This window comes from Phacochoerus africanus, chromosome 2 (assembly GCF_016906955.1).
Source record: "Phacochoerus africanus isolate WHEZ1 chromosome 2, ROS_Pafr_v1, whole genome shotgun sequence".
NCBI lineage: Eukaryota > Metazoa > Chordata > Mammalia > Artiodactyla > Suidae > Phacochoerus > Phacochoerus africanus.
The window spans coordinates 108857787-108876041 of NC_062545.1; the positions used below are offsets into that span (position 1 = coordinate 108857787).

Genomic DNA, 18255 nt, shown 5'->3' on the forward strand with positions numbered 1-18255 from the left:
CTGAAGCGTCCCGTCTGGAAGGGAAGAGAAGCCCCGGTTCCATTTCCCATTAGGCTCATGGGTAAATTATGTCCCAGAGAGGCGCCAGCTCCATGTGGGACTGAGAGGCAGATGGAGTCACAATAGCAGCTTCAACTGCTAGCCACTGACAACTTCCACAGTTCTTCTGACCATCGAGGAAATGTCACTGAGAAAGACAGCATTTGCCTTTCATTTGGGAAAATAAGTCACATGGTTCGGGGCAGAGGGAGAGGATGGTCCAGTAGAAGGCGGATCGTCAGAGGATGGAAAGGCCCCAGGCGTCAGCTTCTGTTTGGTTTCCTCAAGGGAGAGGAAGGCAGCACGGGGATCACACCCAGGTCACACGGCTGGTGACAGCCGGAGCTGGGTTTGACCTTAGCTTGGATGGGAACTGCCCTGCCTATTTTGCTCTTCCCCCTCTAGTTGCCTCAAGAAAAATAAAACTACAGAGTCTTTTCTTTCAAGTCTTAGGCCTGTAATTCGTTTCCAGGAGATATTTTCCCTTCTTGTTAATTGAGGCAGCTGTGCGGGAACCAGAAGAACCCTCCAGTGCTCATAATTCTGCAGCAAATCATGAGATGGGGCCGGATTCCCCCAAAGCAGGTGAGAGCACTTCAGCCCTATACAGTCAAGGTTGCTCAGCAGGGGCCTGAGTCCATGGGGCAGAATCCCAGCAGCGAGGGAGCTTCAGCTCTAGAGCAGGGAGGCCAGAGTTGGACCCAGTGTTGGGTGCCTCTTACTTCTCGACTCCTCAGGATGAGGGAGGCTGGGAGGGGGTTTCCAGGCCTGCTTCTCAGCCCCAGCACTAGTCATGTCACCCTAAACAAGTCCGTGATCCTTCACTGATGATAAAATGGGAATCCACGGAGTTCCCTGGTGGCTCAGTGCGGTAATGATCTGGCGTTTTCACTGCTGTGGTTTGGGTTGCTGCTGTCATGCAGGTTGCATCCCTGGCCTGAATACTTCCACATACCCAGGGCACAGCCAAAAAAAAGGACTCCACACCTCTGCCCTGCATTCCTGTCAAAGTTGTGGTAGAAAGAAAGTGGCGATGGGGGCCCAGATGTGGGTGCAGCTTAGGCTCACCCAGGTGGCCTCCTGCTACCCACGTGTGAAAACCAGCAGCCCCAGATGCTGACAGGAGCCTTGGCGTTTTGTGACTCAGAGTTGAGGAGCGAGTTATGGGAGGAAGAAGATGCGAAGGTTTCTTAAAGAGCTGAAGCCACTGTACCTGTGGAAAGGGGCACCGGGTCAAGTGTAGTCCCAACTTGTAACTGTCCCCCCATGCCCTGTAGACACAGCTGAGGCCACTCTACCCGTGTCCAGACACAGACCCTCCCAGGGAAGACCAAGGGGAAATGCGGGTAGCAGACAGGGGACAGGGGTGGCACTCTGCCTGCCCCCACCACCACCCTGCCTTTCCCCTGCCTGCCTTCCCCTCCCCCATGCTTCCCACAGTTCCCTACCCCCTAGCTTGCAAATACCAAAGACCTTTATCTCAAAGAGGAAAATTAGTCGTGGGTAAAGATGAGCCTTTTCTGTCAGAGAAACCACACAAGCACTGATCTTTGTGGTCGGCACCAGGGCCCACCCTGGCTGTGGGCCGTTCGTGAAAGGAAAGCCCAGCATGATGCATCACTTTTCGTGGCTTCCTTAATATTTTTCTCGAGTCTCTGGTATGGTTCCTTACCCTGTCTCACTGCCCTCCTGATGGGAAGGACTTCTGGCTCTTGAGCCTGCCACCTGCCCGACTGCATGGCTTTGTAGTGCCTGTGCACCGGCGCTGGACAGAGCTGTGGCCTGTCCTCCCAGGCACCCGAGGACAGCTGGGCTCCTGAGGACACCCAGGAGCACCCTGACCATGGGGGGAGCAGGGAGGGAAGACCAGTGGTAGAGAGAAGTGCTTCCCTCCTTTCATGTTTAGAAAGTTCAGCCCCAGGGAAGTGGCACGTCCTTGGAGATGCTCTTTCTTTGTCCTATTTCTGACCCTCTGAGAGAGAAAAATCACAAAGGCCACCAGGGAAAAGATGAGCTGGCATCTCAAGATCTTGGGGTGGGCTGATGCTTTGAACCTGAGCTGCCCTTATTATTATTTCATCCTGGGAACCCAATGGTTTGAAAAATGTGTCCACCTAAGACCCTGCTTGTCTTGGGTAGTGGTTGTCACCTCTGTGTACACCTGCCAGTTCTAGGTGTGTACACCTCTCCTGGTCCACAGGAGACAGCCAGTGTTCTCCCTCTGAGTTGATATTGTTTCTGCCCCCCAAAAGGAGGAGAGGCACCAGAGCCTCAGTAGGTAGCCTCATTGTAGGTAGACAAAGATTTCTCCCAGTCTTTGAAATAGAAATGCTCTCAAAGCTGCACAGCTCACACAAGGGCCACTTTCCCATGAGAGGAAGAAAGGTCAAGAATGGCTAGGGCTTTCCACATCCTTATCCTCACCTCCCATCAGGCCACACAACCCCCCATGGCATCCCCTCCCTGCTCCCATCCTAGAAGAGGGAGCAGAAGAGGCAGCTCCCAGGGCCCAAAGAGCCTAGACTAACCTCGCACCCTCCAGGGCCAGAATTTACTTTGAGTGGCAAGGTCTCAGCCAAGGCTTACTCCACCCACACCGCTATGAACACTACCTGCTAGGTTTCTAACATGTGTTCCTGGGCTGTAGGGAGCTAACGGGCATTTCCCTTGCTGTTTTGAAATGAGTGTTTGCCGCTATCGTGTAACGTTTTAACACCAAAACCATTTCCACTCTGACTGTGCCTCTGGGAATACCGGGCTTCACACCTTGTCTAAGAGATTCAGAGGTTCCCACTTTCATAGCAGCCTCAGATCACTCGATCTGTCTTACTTTTTTTAAAGACTTTCCTTTTTTTTTTCCTCTCTCTCTCTTTTTTAGGGCCAAACTGGAGGCATATGAAAGTTCCCAGGCTAGGGGCCAAACAGAGCTACAGCTGCCAGCCTACACCACAGCCACAGCAACACAGGATCCGAGCTGCGTCTGTGACCTACACCACAGCTCATGGCAACGCCGGATATTTAACCCACTGAGCGAGGCCAGGGATTGAACCCAAGTCCTAGGAGAGGACAAGATGGCGGAGGAGTAGGGGGACACGCTCGCCCTCTCCCACAAACACAACAAAAAAAAAAAAGCACATCTACAGAATAAATGACTCGCACAGAACAGCAACCAATCGCTGGCAGAAGAACCTAAACTCCAATAATGGCAAGAAGTTCGTGACATTCGGGGCAGAATGGGAGAAAAGAGGAGAGTGAGAGAAGGTGAATCCCAGCGGGACGGATGCTCCCGAAAGGGAACTGTGGAGGAGAAAGGGATCCCGCACCCTGGAAAGTCACCTACACGGGGGAAAGATCAAACGAACCGGAGGAATCTCCAGATGCAGAGAAGAGTGTAGCAGTAAGTTGGAGTACAGAAAAGCCGATCAAGAACCGAACGGACCATCTGAACTACAGGCACAGTCACCAAAAATTGAGACGCCTGGGTGGGGGCTGGGCACCGAGACCTCGCCTCCGAAGGTTAGTCCCCGAGAAAGGGCCTGGGGGACGCCTGGGTGGGGGCTGGGCACCGAGACCTCGGCTCCAGAGGTTAGTCCCCGGGGTGGGGGGGCGGGGCGGAGCGGAAACTGCTTGGGAGGTCTAGAAACCATTTGACGGGGCAGAGACTGCCTGGGAGACTAGAAAACAAAGCTGTCGCAGAGGAAGGGAGCAATACTCTGGGGGCGGGGAAGTGGAAAGCCTCATCAGAGGGAACCTGGGAAAAGAGCCTGGTCTGCGCCCATGCTGAGGAGGGGAGAGAGGAAGGGGTGGGTCCCCATAGAATACCCCCCATGCCACAGTAAGCTTACAGGCCCGCTAGCTAGCTGAAAGCTGTGCTTCCCAGTGCATCCCCTCCCCCCACCCCCACCACCCCCTACGCTCTCACCGGACCTGGGGCTGCCTGCTGTCCAGGAGGGCTGGCCTCAACAATTGCCTGAAGCCTACCACCACAGGGGCTGTCCCTGCACAGGCCTGCTTGCCCTTTGGAGGGGCTACACTTCCGCAGAGTAGCACCAAACACCACCAGCCCCCGAGAAAAGGTCTGCAGCCCAGAAAAGCTAGAACAAGCCTAGCCAGGCAGTGAATAGATCTGCCTAATTCCCGGATGGTTTTTCTGAGTTGGGCTGCCCTGGGGAGGAGCCTCTTCGGTTTCCAGTGGCCCTGCTACCCACCCAAGCCCCTAGGGGGTGCCCCACTCCCGCAGAATAGCTGCTCAGCACCACCAGCCCCCTGGAGGACCCCCTGCAGCCCATAAAAGCTGCAACAAGCTTGGCCAGACTGTGAAAAGATCTGCCTACATTCTCAGGCCATCCTTCTGAGTTGGGCTGCCCTAGGGAAGAGCCTCTTAGGTTCTCAGTGACCCAGATAGCTGCTCCAGCCCCCAGGGGATGCTGCACTCCTGAGGAACAGCTGCTCAACACCGCCAACCCCCTGCAAGAATCCCACAGCCTAAAAACGCCAGAGCAAGCTCTGCATGACCAAGTGAAATCTGCTACCATCGTGGTGTGGACCTCCCAGTCCTGTCTGCCCTCAGGAAGCCCTCCTTTGCTTCAAAGAAACACTGTTAGCCCCATCAACACTCCAGAAAAGCCACACTGCCTCAAAAAAGATTGACCAACAACGCCAGCCCTCAGGAAATATTCCACGGCAGTGACAAGGCAAACACTGCCCCATAACGGAGAGTACAACTCCCTCAGGAGAAAGAAAACAACAAGCAAGATGAAGAAGCTGAGAAACCACCCCCAGTCAAACCAACAGGAGAACTCACCTAAAACAGTCAACAATGAAACAGATCTCTGCAGTCTGACAGACCTGGAGTTCAAAAGAGAAATAGTGAAAATACTGAAGGAATTAAGAGAAGATATGAACAGGAATGCAGATACCCTCAGAAAGGAACTAGAAAATATAAGGAGGAGCCAAGAAAAACTAGAACATTCATTTGCAGAGATGCAAACTGAACTAAGGGCAGTAAAAACCAGAATGAATAATGCAGAAGAACGAATCAGTGATATGGAAGATAGAATAATGGAAATCACTCAATCCGGTCAACAGACAGAAAACCGAATCAAAAAACTGGAAAGCAATATAAGAGACCTATGGGATAATATAAAGCGGGCCAATCTACGCATAATAGGAATTCCAGAAGGAGTAGAAAAAGATAAGGGGATGGAAAATATATTTGAAGAAATTATCGCTGGAAACTTCCCAAATCTAAAGGATGCTGGGTTCAAGATACAAGAAGCACAGAGGGCCCCAAACAAACTGAACCCAAATAGACCCACAGCAAGACACATCATAATAAAAATGGCAAAAGTTAGTGATAAAGAGAGGATCCTAAAGGCAGCAAGAGAAAAACAGAATGTTACCTACAAGGGAACCCCCATAAGAATATCAGCTGACTTCTCTACAGAAACACTACAGGCCAGGAGGGAATGGCAAGAGATATTTAAAGTGCTAAAAGGAAAAAATATGCAACCTAGAATACTCTATCCAGCAAGAATATCATTTAAAATAGAAGGGGAAATAAAAATGTTTTCCAACAAACAAAAACTTAAAGAATACTGCAACACAAAACCCAGGTTAAAGGAAATACTGAAAGGGCTTCTCTAAACCAAAAAGAAAGGAAGGAAAGGGAAGAGAAAAGAAAAGAAAAGAAAAAGAAGAAGAAGAGGAAGAACTAGGACTGAGGAAACCGCAATCAGAGAGCAGTCACTCAAATAAGCCAGCATACACATTTAATCATGAACAGGCCTCAAACAAAATAAAATTAAAAAGAAAAAAATAAAAAAGAGTCATCAAAACCATAAAATGTGGGCAAAGGATGTTAGGAAGTAAATAACCCTTTTTGTTTGTTTGTATGTTTCTCTTCTTAATTTTAATATAGTAATGAAGTGTTTGAACTTACAGGACCATCAGGCTAAAACACACAATTATGGGAAGTGGTTAGCATACTTAAAAAACAGGGCAACCACAAGCCAAAACCAAATATTGCATTTGCAAAAAATGGAAAAAAAAATACACTCAAGCAGATAATAACAGGAGACCATCCAACCAAAAAAAAAAAAAAGAAAGGAAGTATGGAGAACCATAGAATCAACTGGAACACGAGGTTCAAACGGCAATAAATAACCATCTATCAGTTATCACCTTAAATGTCAGTGGACTGAACGCCCCAATCAAAAGACACAGAGTGGCTGAGTGGATAAAAAGGCAAAAACCTTCAATATGCTGCCTACAAGAAACTCACCTTAGGACAAAAGATACATATAGATTGAAAGTGAAAGGGTGGGGAAAAATATTTCACGCCAATAGATGTGACAGAAAAGCAGGAGTCGCAACACTCATATCAGACAAAATGGACTTTAAAACAAAAGACATAAAGAAAGACAAAGAAGGACACTACTTAATGATTAAGGGATCCATCCAAGGAGAGGATGTTACTATCATCAACATATATGCCCCAAATACAGGAGCACCCAGATACATACAACAAATATTAACAGACATAAAGGGAGATATTGATGAGAATACAATCATAGTAGGAGACCTTAATACCCCCCTCACATCAATGGACAGATCCTCTAGACAGAACCCGAGTCCTCATGATAGGTACTAGTTGGATTGGTTACCGCAGAGGCACAATGGGAACTCCTTTCTTAGACTTTCAGAGCAGGCCTTTGCCCTCTTGTTTTTTCGTTCCTTCAGCTCCTGACCAGCTGCTTTTGTGTGTAAGGATCATGGCGTTGTCACTGCCAATTGTCAGGACTCTTGGCAGGTTATGTACGTGCTGCTTCGTTATTTTGGGCTTTTGGGCTTGAGGTACATTGACAGACCACAGGCTGTACACAGCTTTGATTTTGTTGGAGTGGAATCTGGTGGCTTTGCAAAGCTGTTGGGAATCCACAGGGTCTGTAGACCTGTTCTTTCTCTTCAGGTGGCTGAACATTAAACCATTAACATTTGTCTCATAAATTAGATGTGTGTGTGTGTATATGATATGTGTACTATTTTATATATATATATAGCATACTATATATTACTATATGTAATATATAGTGATAAAAATACTCCAACAGGCCAACATGGACTTGTATCAGTATTGTCTAAACACTCTTTTAAAAGCAGAAATAAAGCATCTGAAGAATAATCAATATCAGTATGAAAACTTAGGGCTGAATATTAATCCAAAGAGCATGAATTGACAGAGGATCTCAGCCAATCTTGGTAGAAGATATTTGCCCAGATCTTGTTATCAGGAGATTTCCACACACCCCTGTTTATTCAGAAGCCTCCAGATGAAGGCGTGGCACTGGTGTCCTGGGAGGTGGGGAGAGGGAACCACAGTCCCGGTATCTGAAGTAGCTGCATGGAGAAGCCCACTGGCTCTCGTGTCTCAGAAGCACCCTTGGAGGTTTGTAAAAGCACAGATTCCAGAACCCTGACCCACAAAGTGAAAGTCAGAGTTTCCAAGGGTAGAGCCCCAGAGGCTGCCCGACAGACAGATTCCCTCTAAGGCACCAATGGTCATGGGTGCTGTTTCTGCAGAGGAGAAGGATAGAGAGAGCCAAGGGCTGGATTCTTGCCCAAGGTCTGCAGCCAACTTGAAATGTGACCTCAAGTCAATCACTTACACCCTCAGGTTTCTACTTATTTCGTTTTTAAATGAGAATGCTTCTGCCTGTTTATCTACCTCAGGATTTCTGAGGTAATCCAGCCAGAGGGAAGGTGGGAAGGGAGCATTCACACACGTAAGCCTGTACACAGGTGAGCACCTTTTTTTCATTATGCAGATGAGGAAGATGGGGACTGAGAGGTTAAGTCATTTGCTGAGGTCTCAAATCCTGTAGCTGAAGGAGCCCAGATTAGAATCCAGGCATGTCTGGTTCCAGAGCATTCCATTCCATCCAGGTACTCCTCTGAGATTTGAGAAACCAGGTGGTTCCTTGCTAATTGAACCATAAGGACCAGCAGCAGCAGCAGCAGCTGGGAGCTCATTATAAATGGAGATTCTAGGGCCCTGCCCAGGCTGACTGCCTCAGAGTCTGCATTTGAATGAAACAAGTTCTCCAGATGATTCCTGTGCACTTTGAAGCTTAGAAGGACTGTTGTAGAAGGTTGCACTACAGAGAGGAAGTCTCCAGACAAGCTTTGGAAGAAATCTTACCTGGGAAATTCCTGTGGGAGGGTAACTATAAGTCATCTCAGCCCTTTCTGTCTAGGTTCCCATTGCACAGGAAGTGTCCCTAACTGAGAAAGTCCAGATCTCCCAAGAGAAATGGGGTTTAGGATGAAAACAGATTGTTTTTATAGGTGTGTGTGTGTGTGTTTTGTGTGTTTCATTTTCAAAGGTAATAAGATTACTTTTATTTTTTAAAGTGAGAGAAGGAAGGAGTTCCCGTCATGGCTCAGTGGCTAACGAATCTGACTAGGAACCATGAAGTTACAGGTTCAATCCCTGGCCTCTCTCAGTGGGTTAAGGATTCGGCGTTGCTGTGAGCTGTGGTGTAGGTTGCAGACACGGCTTAGATCCCATGTTGCTGTGGCTCTGGTGTAGGCCAGCAGCTACAGCTCCGATTAGACCCCTAGCCTGGGAACCTCCACATACCGCAGGAGAAGCCCTAGAAAAAGGCAAAAAGACAAATAAAAATTAAAAAAAAATAAAATGAGAGAAGGAAAAATCAGGAAGAGTTTAGCAAAGCCTATTTAGTCCAACAGTTTTCCTTTTTGAGGGATCTCCTGCTCTAGCCCTTTGAAAGTATTGTGCTTTCTCAGTTATTTCAGGCGTGATTTCTTTATGGCAGATAGCATTCATCAGGGAGGATGGCCATTTGGGTAGGGGGAAGTTCAGCTCCCAGAATAGCTTTTTTGTGAGTGTTGGTCCTCAGGTTAAATCCTAAGACCTGTCAGTTTGAAGGATGTTCCCCTGATTCTCAAACTGTAGTGGCCCCACCACACCCGATGCTCCCTGCAGAGTGCGAAGTCGAAAATGGCCAGGCCCAAAGCTCAGAAGCAAAGTTCACAAACCAGGGCTTTGGGAAGATGAGAAGGCTCCCAGACTGCTAGCCTTAGAGCAAGGTCAGTACAAGAGATTCTCACCCTGGGGTCAGAATGTCCAGCAGAATTTGACTCAGGAAAGGATGCTCAAAGCTGGGCCTCTGCTTCTGCCTTGCCTTTCCTGGGTTAGCTTTGTTGAGGCTGTGCAACACCCCTGGATGAGCTGAGGTTTCTGTTCAGTGACTTAACACCTGTTCTCCTGTTTAAATTTGTATGCACTGTGTTGTATAACCCTTCCAAGTCACTTTGCTGAGACCCAATCTGTCTACAAAGTATACAAATTCCTGAAGGAGTCAAGATACCACTTGTCGTCAGCGTCCCAAACATTCAGTTATGTCCGTGGCTCCAAAAGAGCCAGTCAAAAGTATCACACAGACCTGATCCCTGCCTTCTAGCAACTTGTAGGGTCGGCAGAGGTAGGGGCCCATACGTTAATGTCCTGGCTGCGTGTGACCCCAGATGTAGTACTGCGTCAGGGACTCTGCATCTACCACTTGACGTGTCCAGGGCCTGAGGACTCTGTCTTGGTAAATCTGGGTTCTTCTGCCACCCTCAGTCCTGATCTCCTTGTAGTGGCTTCATTTCAGACCAACTAAGTTAGAACTAGTTAAGCCAATTGTTTTCATAGTCTTTTCCCTCCCTGTTTGATTTATTTTTTTTTGTTTTTCAAAAGCCTGAAAGAAGAGGATTTGAGTTGGGATGACACCATCCCTCTGTCACTTCTAATTTCATTCTCTTAACCATTTTTTTCAGTTCTGTGAGTGGAAGCTTTGATTTCGAAAAATTATGTGCTTTCAAGTTTTGACTCCAGAAAGTAATTTCAGCTCAGCTGTAAACAATTCTAGAGGGTGACTCTGAAAGAGGAACTGCCTAACCAGGCTTCCCCCCGGGGAAGTCATCGTTCTTTCACAGCACCTGATTTCCCAGATGAAGTGTTTGAGGGGGGTGGGGGTGGGGGTGGGGGTGGGTAGCAGGTGAAAGAAAGCAACAGCACTGGGTCAGCACTAGACTGTGTGAGACAGAGCTGCTTTCTCTTTTCTCCCTTCCCCCACCAAGCGATGCCTTCCATCATGAGAGATGAACGTGGGGAGGCTGGTTATTGACAGCTGGGCAATTTGCATGATAGCGTTTAACAGTTTACATCCCCTCTACGACTTGGTCAATGTTCTCAATGGATCACCTTCTCTGGTGCCAGTTCTCATGCTCCCACTGACTCTATCCTTCTTCTCTTTCCCTTCAAGCGTGCAAACGCAAAGAACAAGAACCAAACAAAGACAGGAACAATTCTCAGAAGAAATCCCGCCTGGTGTTCACTGACCTCCAACGCCGAACGCTCTTCGCCATTTTCAAGGAGAACAAACGCCCGTCCAAAGAGATGCAGATCACCATTTCCCAGCAGCTGGGCCTGGAGCTCACAACCGTCAGCAACTTCTTCATGAACGCCCGGCGCCGCAGCCTGGAGAAGTGGCAGGACGATCTGAGCACAGGGGGCTCCTCGTCCACCTCCAGCACGTGTACCAAAGCGTGATGGAAGGACTCCCAGTTGGGCACAAGTCGCCTCCAAATGAGGACCACAGATACCAAAAGAAAAGGCAAAGGAAAAAGACACCGGATTCTTAGCTGGGGCCCTTCACTGGTGATTTGAAAGCACAATTCTCTTGAAAAGAAACTTCTATTCTAGCTGTAATCATAGGCCAGGTGTTCTTTTTGTTTATTTGTTTTTAATGGCTATGGAGTCCAAGTGCAAGCTGAACATTAATCTCTTCGAACCGGACATTGTCCTCTGAGCGAGCGTGCTAATAAGCACCCCGGAAACCCCATTGGGGCCTTCCTGGAGCAAGTCAGTTTCAATGTGGTGTCAGCCAAGCTCAGGATTGCTTAGAATGTCAACAGTCCGACTTTGGGTCCTCTCAGCCTCTTGCAGTCAGAGTTTCCTTGAGTAATAGTGGGACTTTGGCCTGTGTAGGGACTCTGAGTTTGAGCTCCCAAGATGCTATAGTAAGAGAAGAATCTAGCAACAAGAATGACCTCGTTTGCTTTCTAAGTGCTTAGCCTCATCCTACCATAGTACACTAACGTTCACAGCCATGACATAAAAACCATCAGAATGACAATTACTGAGCACAAGTTTTAAATAAGGAAGTTAAAAAAAAAAAAAAACCCGAGGACCTGTTTTTCCAACTCAGGCATCTTTTTCATTGAATGGTTTAGAAAACTTTACATTGATCCAGTTTATGTTTTCCTTTTCCTTACCTCCTGGAAACCTCATGTGGTCTTGGATCCATCAAAGAAAAAAAAAAAATCAGTTCACTTGAGCTCAAAATATCAAGCACAACGAAGATAAAGAGAGAATTAAGGAAGGTTCTAAATTCGCCGCATCTGGATTTTCAAGACGCCAATTGTGAAGTCATTAGGGAATCATTGGGAATTATGGCTTCAAGCACATTTTGCAGTTTGCTACAAATTCTGTTTGTACATAATGCAGATGCACACTCAGGAGGCCAGTTTAACTATTACGGTACGTGGAGCAAATGCAGCATTTTAAAAGATCTAGATTTTTTTAGATCATTAATGTATCCTTCTTGGTTATCCATCCATCACCTGGTTCTTCCTGTTGTCCATTATGATCACCACATAATACATTCTCACTCTTTCAGATTTGGGTTGTCCCCTCATCCATCCCATTGGTTAGGGACGTTTTCAGTGTTTCCTAGCAAGGAAAAAAGAAATCATTCAAACCACCACATGTGTTCCTCATAAGCGTCATCTAGTCTGGAATCTCTTCCATTGTTGAATCATCCTCACAAAACAGCTGAATAAATCTGGGGAAAACACAGCACACCAAAGAAGCAGAATACTGCAAACCAAAGACATTTATTACTTGCCATTTTCTAGCCTAAAAAATACTGTGATTACTTTTAGAAGTCAGAAAACCTCTGCAACTCCAAATGGCATTCAGCTCTTGCATTTTGGCTCACCATCAGGCCGAGCGGACCGGCTACACCAAGGACATTAGCCAAGCCACCCAGCGAGTGGCTTTCTGGTTCCTGGCTGTCACCTTCCCACAACAAGCAGGAGAGCGCCCACAGAACCCTGGGAGATTGCAAAGGTCACCATGTGCATACTTACCAGTGAATGGCCCCAGGTGGGCACCACGGGGGTGTTCAAAGCAAGCCAAACGCTGCAGTGATTCTTTACAGACACTTGAGACTGACTTTTTTTTATGAATTACTTAATCGAAACCAAAGAAACTTTTTCTGCACCTACTTCTGCAACAAACGAAACTGTCCCATTAAAATGAATAAAGGAATAAAGACGTAAATCAATGAAAATCACCACCAACAAGAAGGAAGCACGCCAGAAAAAAAAGAAAAGAAACAGAAAAACAGCGAGACACACTGTGTTCAAACAGACCTCTTGGGACATTTTTTGGAAGCAGATTTTAAAGAAAGGGTTGAGACAGGAATAGAAATAAGGAAAAGCGTCCGTGGCTGCTGCTTCACTTGACAACTCACACGGTAATCTTAAAGTTGAAGATTGTCTTTAATTTGTGCCTATGCAGTTTTTCAAAAGAACACGGAACAGAGCAACAGAAACCTCAACAGCTACAATACCAAAGATGAGGATTTCTCACACCTTTTGTTTCAGTTCATTATCTCCTCTTGCCTGGCTTAAATACTAATAGCGCCATTGATCTGTGTAAAGGTAATCAATTTTGTTTCTGAGCAACAAAAGGAAAGGGTCATTTATTTGATTTTATTGTTTCCCTTTAACTTTGTTTTACGGCTTTCTACCCAACATGGAATCTCTCAAGAGCTTCCATGGACTCTAAGTTTAGGATGTTGGGATACTGAACACTTCTCTCTGCTCTGCAGAGGGTGGGGAATACTGTTGTCACTTGAATGTCCTTTTGCTTAACCCTTAGTCTTGGTTCCTTCTATGTTCAGAGTCTCATCATCAGGGGAGGAGAGGGGAGTAGGGGTCAGGGGTAGGGGTCTTGGTGACACATCCTCTCCCGAGCCACAGAACCAAAGAATTTATAGAGGAAATGACGAGCCTCGTCTTCATGTTATTGCTACATCCTAACAGGGCTTCATTTGGGGGTGGGGGGAAACATGTAAAAATAATTGTCAGTTTCTACTTTTCTATTAGCTTTTTAAAAATCAGCTGTAAAGTTGCATTTCTAAAGAAAGATATATATATAATATATGAATACATATATAGATTCAACTTGACATTGGTAATAACCCCAAATTATTGCTGTCCAAATTCATGTCTTGTTTTTATCAAGTGCTTCATTTCTTAAGTATTCAATTCAGAATTTTGCTCATTTCTCCTACCATCCCAGAGCACATTTGCTGCTGTGGATGATTTGGAGTATTCGGATTTCTGTAAGAATTCCTGGGAAAGGTTGAAAGTCCAGTTCAAGCATTTCACTATTCAACCTGTTGATGAAGGAATCCATGGTAGAAGTGAGTTTTATTTGTGTTTTGAGTCATCTCTGTTCTATGCCTCAACCATGATCAAGGTGGTGAGTGAGGTCCATCAAACAGACCTGGGCCATGGCCAGTGGGGTGCTCGTCTTCTGTAAGTGCTGGGAAAGCTTGGTGGTCCATTCCCACCAGTTACAGAGATGAGACCAGCCCAGAAATCTGTTCTCCAGGAACTTGCCTGCATGTCCCATCAGGGTGTTCCAGATCCCCCTCAGTGAGTAGATCCACCAAAGAGACTTCTCATATGGGAAGTCCAACTCCTGCTGCAGTGGGTTGATCAGGTTTCCTCAGGGTGGTAATTACCAATTCGTTTAGACAAGCCTGTGTGCAACCACAGCTGGCACTGGGGTGAGGCAGTGGTGTTGGGGGGTGGAGTGGGGTCTCAGTCCTGGAGAGAAAACACAAAGCAGGGTTTGGGGAGAATCATGGAGTCCTGCCCTTGGGAGCCCCATTGTCCATTGTGCCACCTCCTTGCTCCCACCATGCATGTCTCCCTTTGCAAGGGCAGTAGCCATGGAGCCATGACAGAGACTTTCCATGGCTTTTATAATTCTTCCTACCTGGGGATGTTCCTTTGACTTTGCCCTGTGTCTTTTTGTCTCTTGTTCATACTCCATGTCTCCTTTGTCAAATGACCAAGAAAAGAGCATATTTCAGCATGGGAACATTCCTATGGGTTGGTAAAAATGAATTTCACCTTGGGTATTTCTAAATGAATGCTTGTGACTCGTGGCCAGTGGAAATGGTTGTTCTTCTCGAGATTGGATTGAGGAACCAAACCTGCTTGGTGTGGTTAGTGATTCTTTGGCATGCTAATTTCAGCATTTGGGTCTCTGGCATCCTCTGAAGATGTCTGAGCCAAAAGCGGCTGCCTCTGTGGCCTGAGACTTCAACCCTGGTCAAATCAGGTATAGACACATACTCTCTCAGTGTTCCTGGTGACCAGAGGAAGGTGTCAAATGTAAAAAAGGCAAGAACTTCCTTCCAAGGACTTTTGATGAATGTCTCATACCAGGTAATGCCATACAGAGAAAAGTGCTTGCTTCTAAAAAAAAATATATACATACATATATAAATACCTGCATGTATCTATATATTTATGTAGCAAAAAGTTAACTCCTACAGAATTCAATTTGTTAAAAATCTAAAAGAAGGAGTTCCCTTGTGGCTCAGCAGGTTAAGGATCCAGCATTGTCACTGCTATAGCTCTGGTCACTGCTGTGGTGCAGGTTCCATCCCTGGCCCAGGAACTTCCACATGCTGCAGGCATGACTGAAAAAAAAATAATGAAAGAAAAAACCCCTAAAAACTGGAAGGTAATGGAATTTGACCAAGTAAGTGTCCTCCAGCATTTAAAAACTTATTTTAAGTTAATAATTTCAGGAAAAAAAATTTCTCTTTGGAGTTGGTTATAGTTTACAATCCATTTCCTCAATCCAAGAAAAATTCCCAGTGTGTCTCAGCCATCAGTAATGAAAAGGGCGGTGAGAAGGGACAGTTCTGAACCAAAATTCACATTCTCGAGGCAACAGAAATCCAAAGGTTATTGAGTGGAAAGTACTTTTATTTCTTTAGGGAAATAGATTTGCTTTACTTTTGTTTTCAAAGTGATTCTGGTACTGTGGTTATAATCTTTCATTCCAGGAAATTTTTATTAAAGAAAGAGCCAATATATTTCTTTTCTAAAAGAAAACAGCAACAACAATAAAAACTCATCCACAATATTTAAAGGCTTTTCCAAAATGTGAAATAGCATGTAGGTTGTACAGGTGAGAATGAGGCATGAAGGAACCAGCGTGACACTTTGGAGAAATCAAAGCATTGCCTCTGCAGTCTCTTTTCCTGCAGGCTCTTGGCAATCGTGGGCTTTGGAAGTTCAAGCTGATTTTTATTTCTAGCTAAAGTAAAACCAAAATTAGGAAGATCAATTTGGTACACACACACACACAATTTTTCTCAGTCAAACAACATATTTCAAAGCCAATCAAATACCTTTTAGATGATTGACCATTTTACTTTATCTATGCTAGGTGCCCACCTATTCGTGCCAATAAGTTAAAGTTGAACAGATTTTTTTAAAAAATTATCACTACCACCCGGGTGCAGAGGGGACAGTTTCCCACTGTTGAAAATGCTGGTGGAATTACACAAGTGTCTATTTGACTATCGTTACTAAAGTGTCATGACAGTATACCTTTGTGGTGAACTCTGAAATCAGGAGGTTGTATAGTAGAGATTTTAAAAAAGAGAAAAATAACAGGCTGGGTTCCAATGTTGTTGAAGAATAATGGAGTATATGGAAAAAACAGAAAACAAAAATCAGAGAAAAAGAGACAGATACGTGTGATCAAGGTTGACCCCAAAGCCCAGACACACATACTGTGACAATAACTGTCATGGTTCCTAACAGATCAGAGTTGATTTTTTGTTGTTGTGGCTGATGCCTTGGGATTCAGACTTGTTAGGAAGAGAGAGTGGAAGATGGCAGACAGAGAAGGGGTAGAGCTGGTATCCCTACAACATTCTGATGTTTACCTGTAAGACTGGAGAGATTAATAATTTTGTATGTTTAGCTAAGAGCAAGTCACCTCTAAAACAGCAGGAAATTCTAGCTTTCAAATAAGGCCAAGAAACCTTCTCTAAAGGAAGAAGGTGCACCCAGATTGCTGTATAAATCTCCTAAGTTAATGACCTTGACTTTAAATATGGATGTCCTAATGCGTATTTTCTACCTATGATTTGTTTCTTTCCAAAGGCAGGGGAAAGGCAGACTGTATTTGTTTTAGAAAGTCTCAGAATGGGTTATAAAATATAAAAATAATTATTAAAATAACATAGGGCCTTACATAAGTAGATACAGATCTAACAGTTGAGACTGCCAGGCTAGTGCATAAAGCCCATGGGGACCAGAAGTGGTCATTGTTCTGTTACCAAAAAGGCTCTGTTGAGACTGAGGCAGGTTAGGGCTAAAGCCTAAGCTTTCCTTACAGGTTTTTTAGTTTGGTTACCTGGAATTAACCAGCTAATTCTTTTTTAGTGGGGCACAGGTGTATAGGGGGAAAAAGATATTGCCACAGGTCTGTCTGTTCATTCCCTAGAAGTCTTCCACTCTGTTCCATTAGCAGCAGGCATTTCCCACAGCATAAACTCTGGTAGGTAAGTTTGCCTAAACCTTATAGAGTCTGTCAGCTTGGATGTATACAGGTTTAGATACATCTTTCGAACATATCTTCTCATATATGTCCCTACAGCAACACACATTGCCTATGAGTGTGTAAATTGCAGACACATGTGCACAGGCACCTGCATCCATCCATCCACCCACACTGTCCTCTGTTACAATAAACACATTTTAAATGATCATTTAACATGTATGTGGTACTTCTGCAATGTCCATTGTTTTTATTATTTATTGTAACATGGAAAACTAAAGTGCAGGAAAGAAAAAAAAGTATCCCAGCATCTTCCTTCTGTGCACTTGGAATTACTTTCTTTTGGGCACATCCAAGATAAACTCAACTTTCAAGAAAACTTGGATATTATTTAATCATCTTTGCAAGAATGACACATGTGCTTGATTACTTCGGTTGAATAGCTTTATTCTGGATCTCTCATAACTAAAGCTAAATCCAAAGACCTGAAAAAGGACACACACCAAAAAAAAAAAAAAGAGAGAGAGGAAAAAGAAGGAAAAAATAGCAAAATAAAATGCAAACTAATAAGGAAAAAGTGGGCTCTGGTTTCCAGGGTTGAGACGATAGTGAAGTGGTCTTGTGGTTACACCAGCTAGAGGAGGGAAATGGTGATTTTTTTTTTTTCATGCTTGTCAATTAAAATGGTCTTTATGAACATGAGACAGTTTAGAGGTTATAATTTCCTACTTTATTTTTATTTAGGCTATTGAAAGAGGCTATACATTTTGTCCATCAAAAAATGAAGACAGTCAAAAGAAACTTTTTTTTCTTTTATTTCTTTGGGTTATGACCCAACAAGCTAAGTACAATTAATGTAATTAACTTATTTAAATTAGCTCTTAGCACATAAATGTATAGGATTTTGGTAATTATTTAATCATCTTTTTTTACTTTGATTTTGTTATTTGTGGTTATTTATCAAAATCTAAACCATTGGTGCATCAGAGATGCAAAATCCCTTTTAGAATTCCCTTGAAAGTTAGTTTGCTTTATAAAGCAGTGAAATTCTGTTACAGACAGGGAAGAAATACAGGTTACAAAAAAAAAAAAAGTATTTTTCCTTCTTGAATTAACTTTGAAAATAGTTTAAATAACAGTTATTAAATTATTTAATTTAAGTTCGCAGCCCCACTTGGTACCAGGCGAACTACATCTTTTAATTATTGGGCCTCAGAGCCTTCATATTGTAACTTATTTATTTAACTTATTCAGCATCTGCAAAAGATGTACTATATAGTTTATATTTTTTATTTAAAACAACAGCATTGCAGTTTGTTTGCTGTCAGGACAACAGAGCAAAGTTTGTGGACAAGCAATGACTATTCAACCTGAACCTGTGCATTCAGAAAACATAAGCCGAGAGACCCTGCTCCACCACCTTGGATTTCGGGGCTTCTATACAGAAACTGGAAAAATAAATTTTAAAAAATCAGAACAGC

General features: G+C 44.6%; 1 protein-coding gene across 1 annotated transcript in view; it reads left to right on the plus strand.

Annotated features, from left to right (window-relative positions):
* Nucleotides 1-11419, plus strand: part of ONECUT2 (one cut homeobox 2) — a 50670-nt gene extending 39251 nt beyond the window's left edge. The window contains exon 2 of the mRNA XM_047769434.1: nt 10371-11419. Coding sequence (XP_047625390.1) covers nt 10371-10657 — 287 coding nt within the window. The 3' untranslated portion in view covers nt 10658-11419. The remainder of the gene's footprint in view (nt 1-10370) is intronic.
* The last annotated feature ends 6836 nt before the right edge of the window (nt 11420-18255 follow it).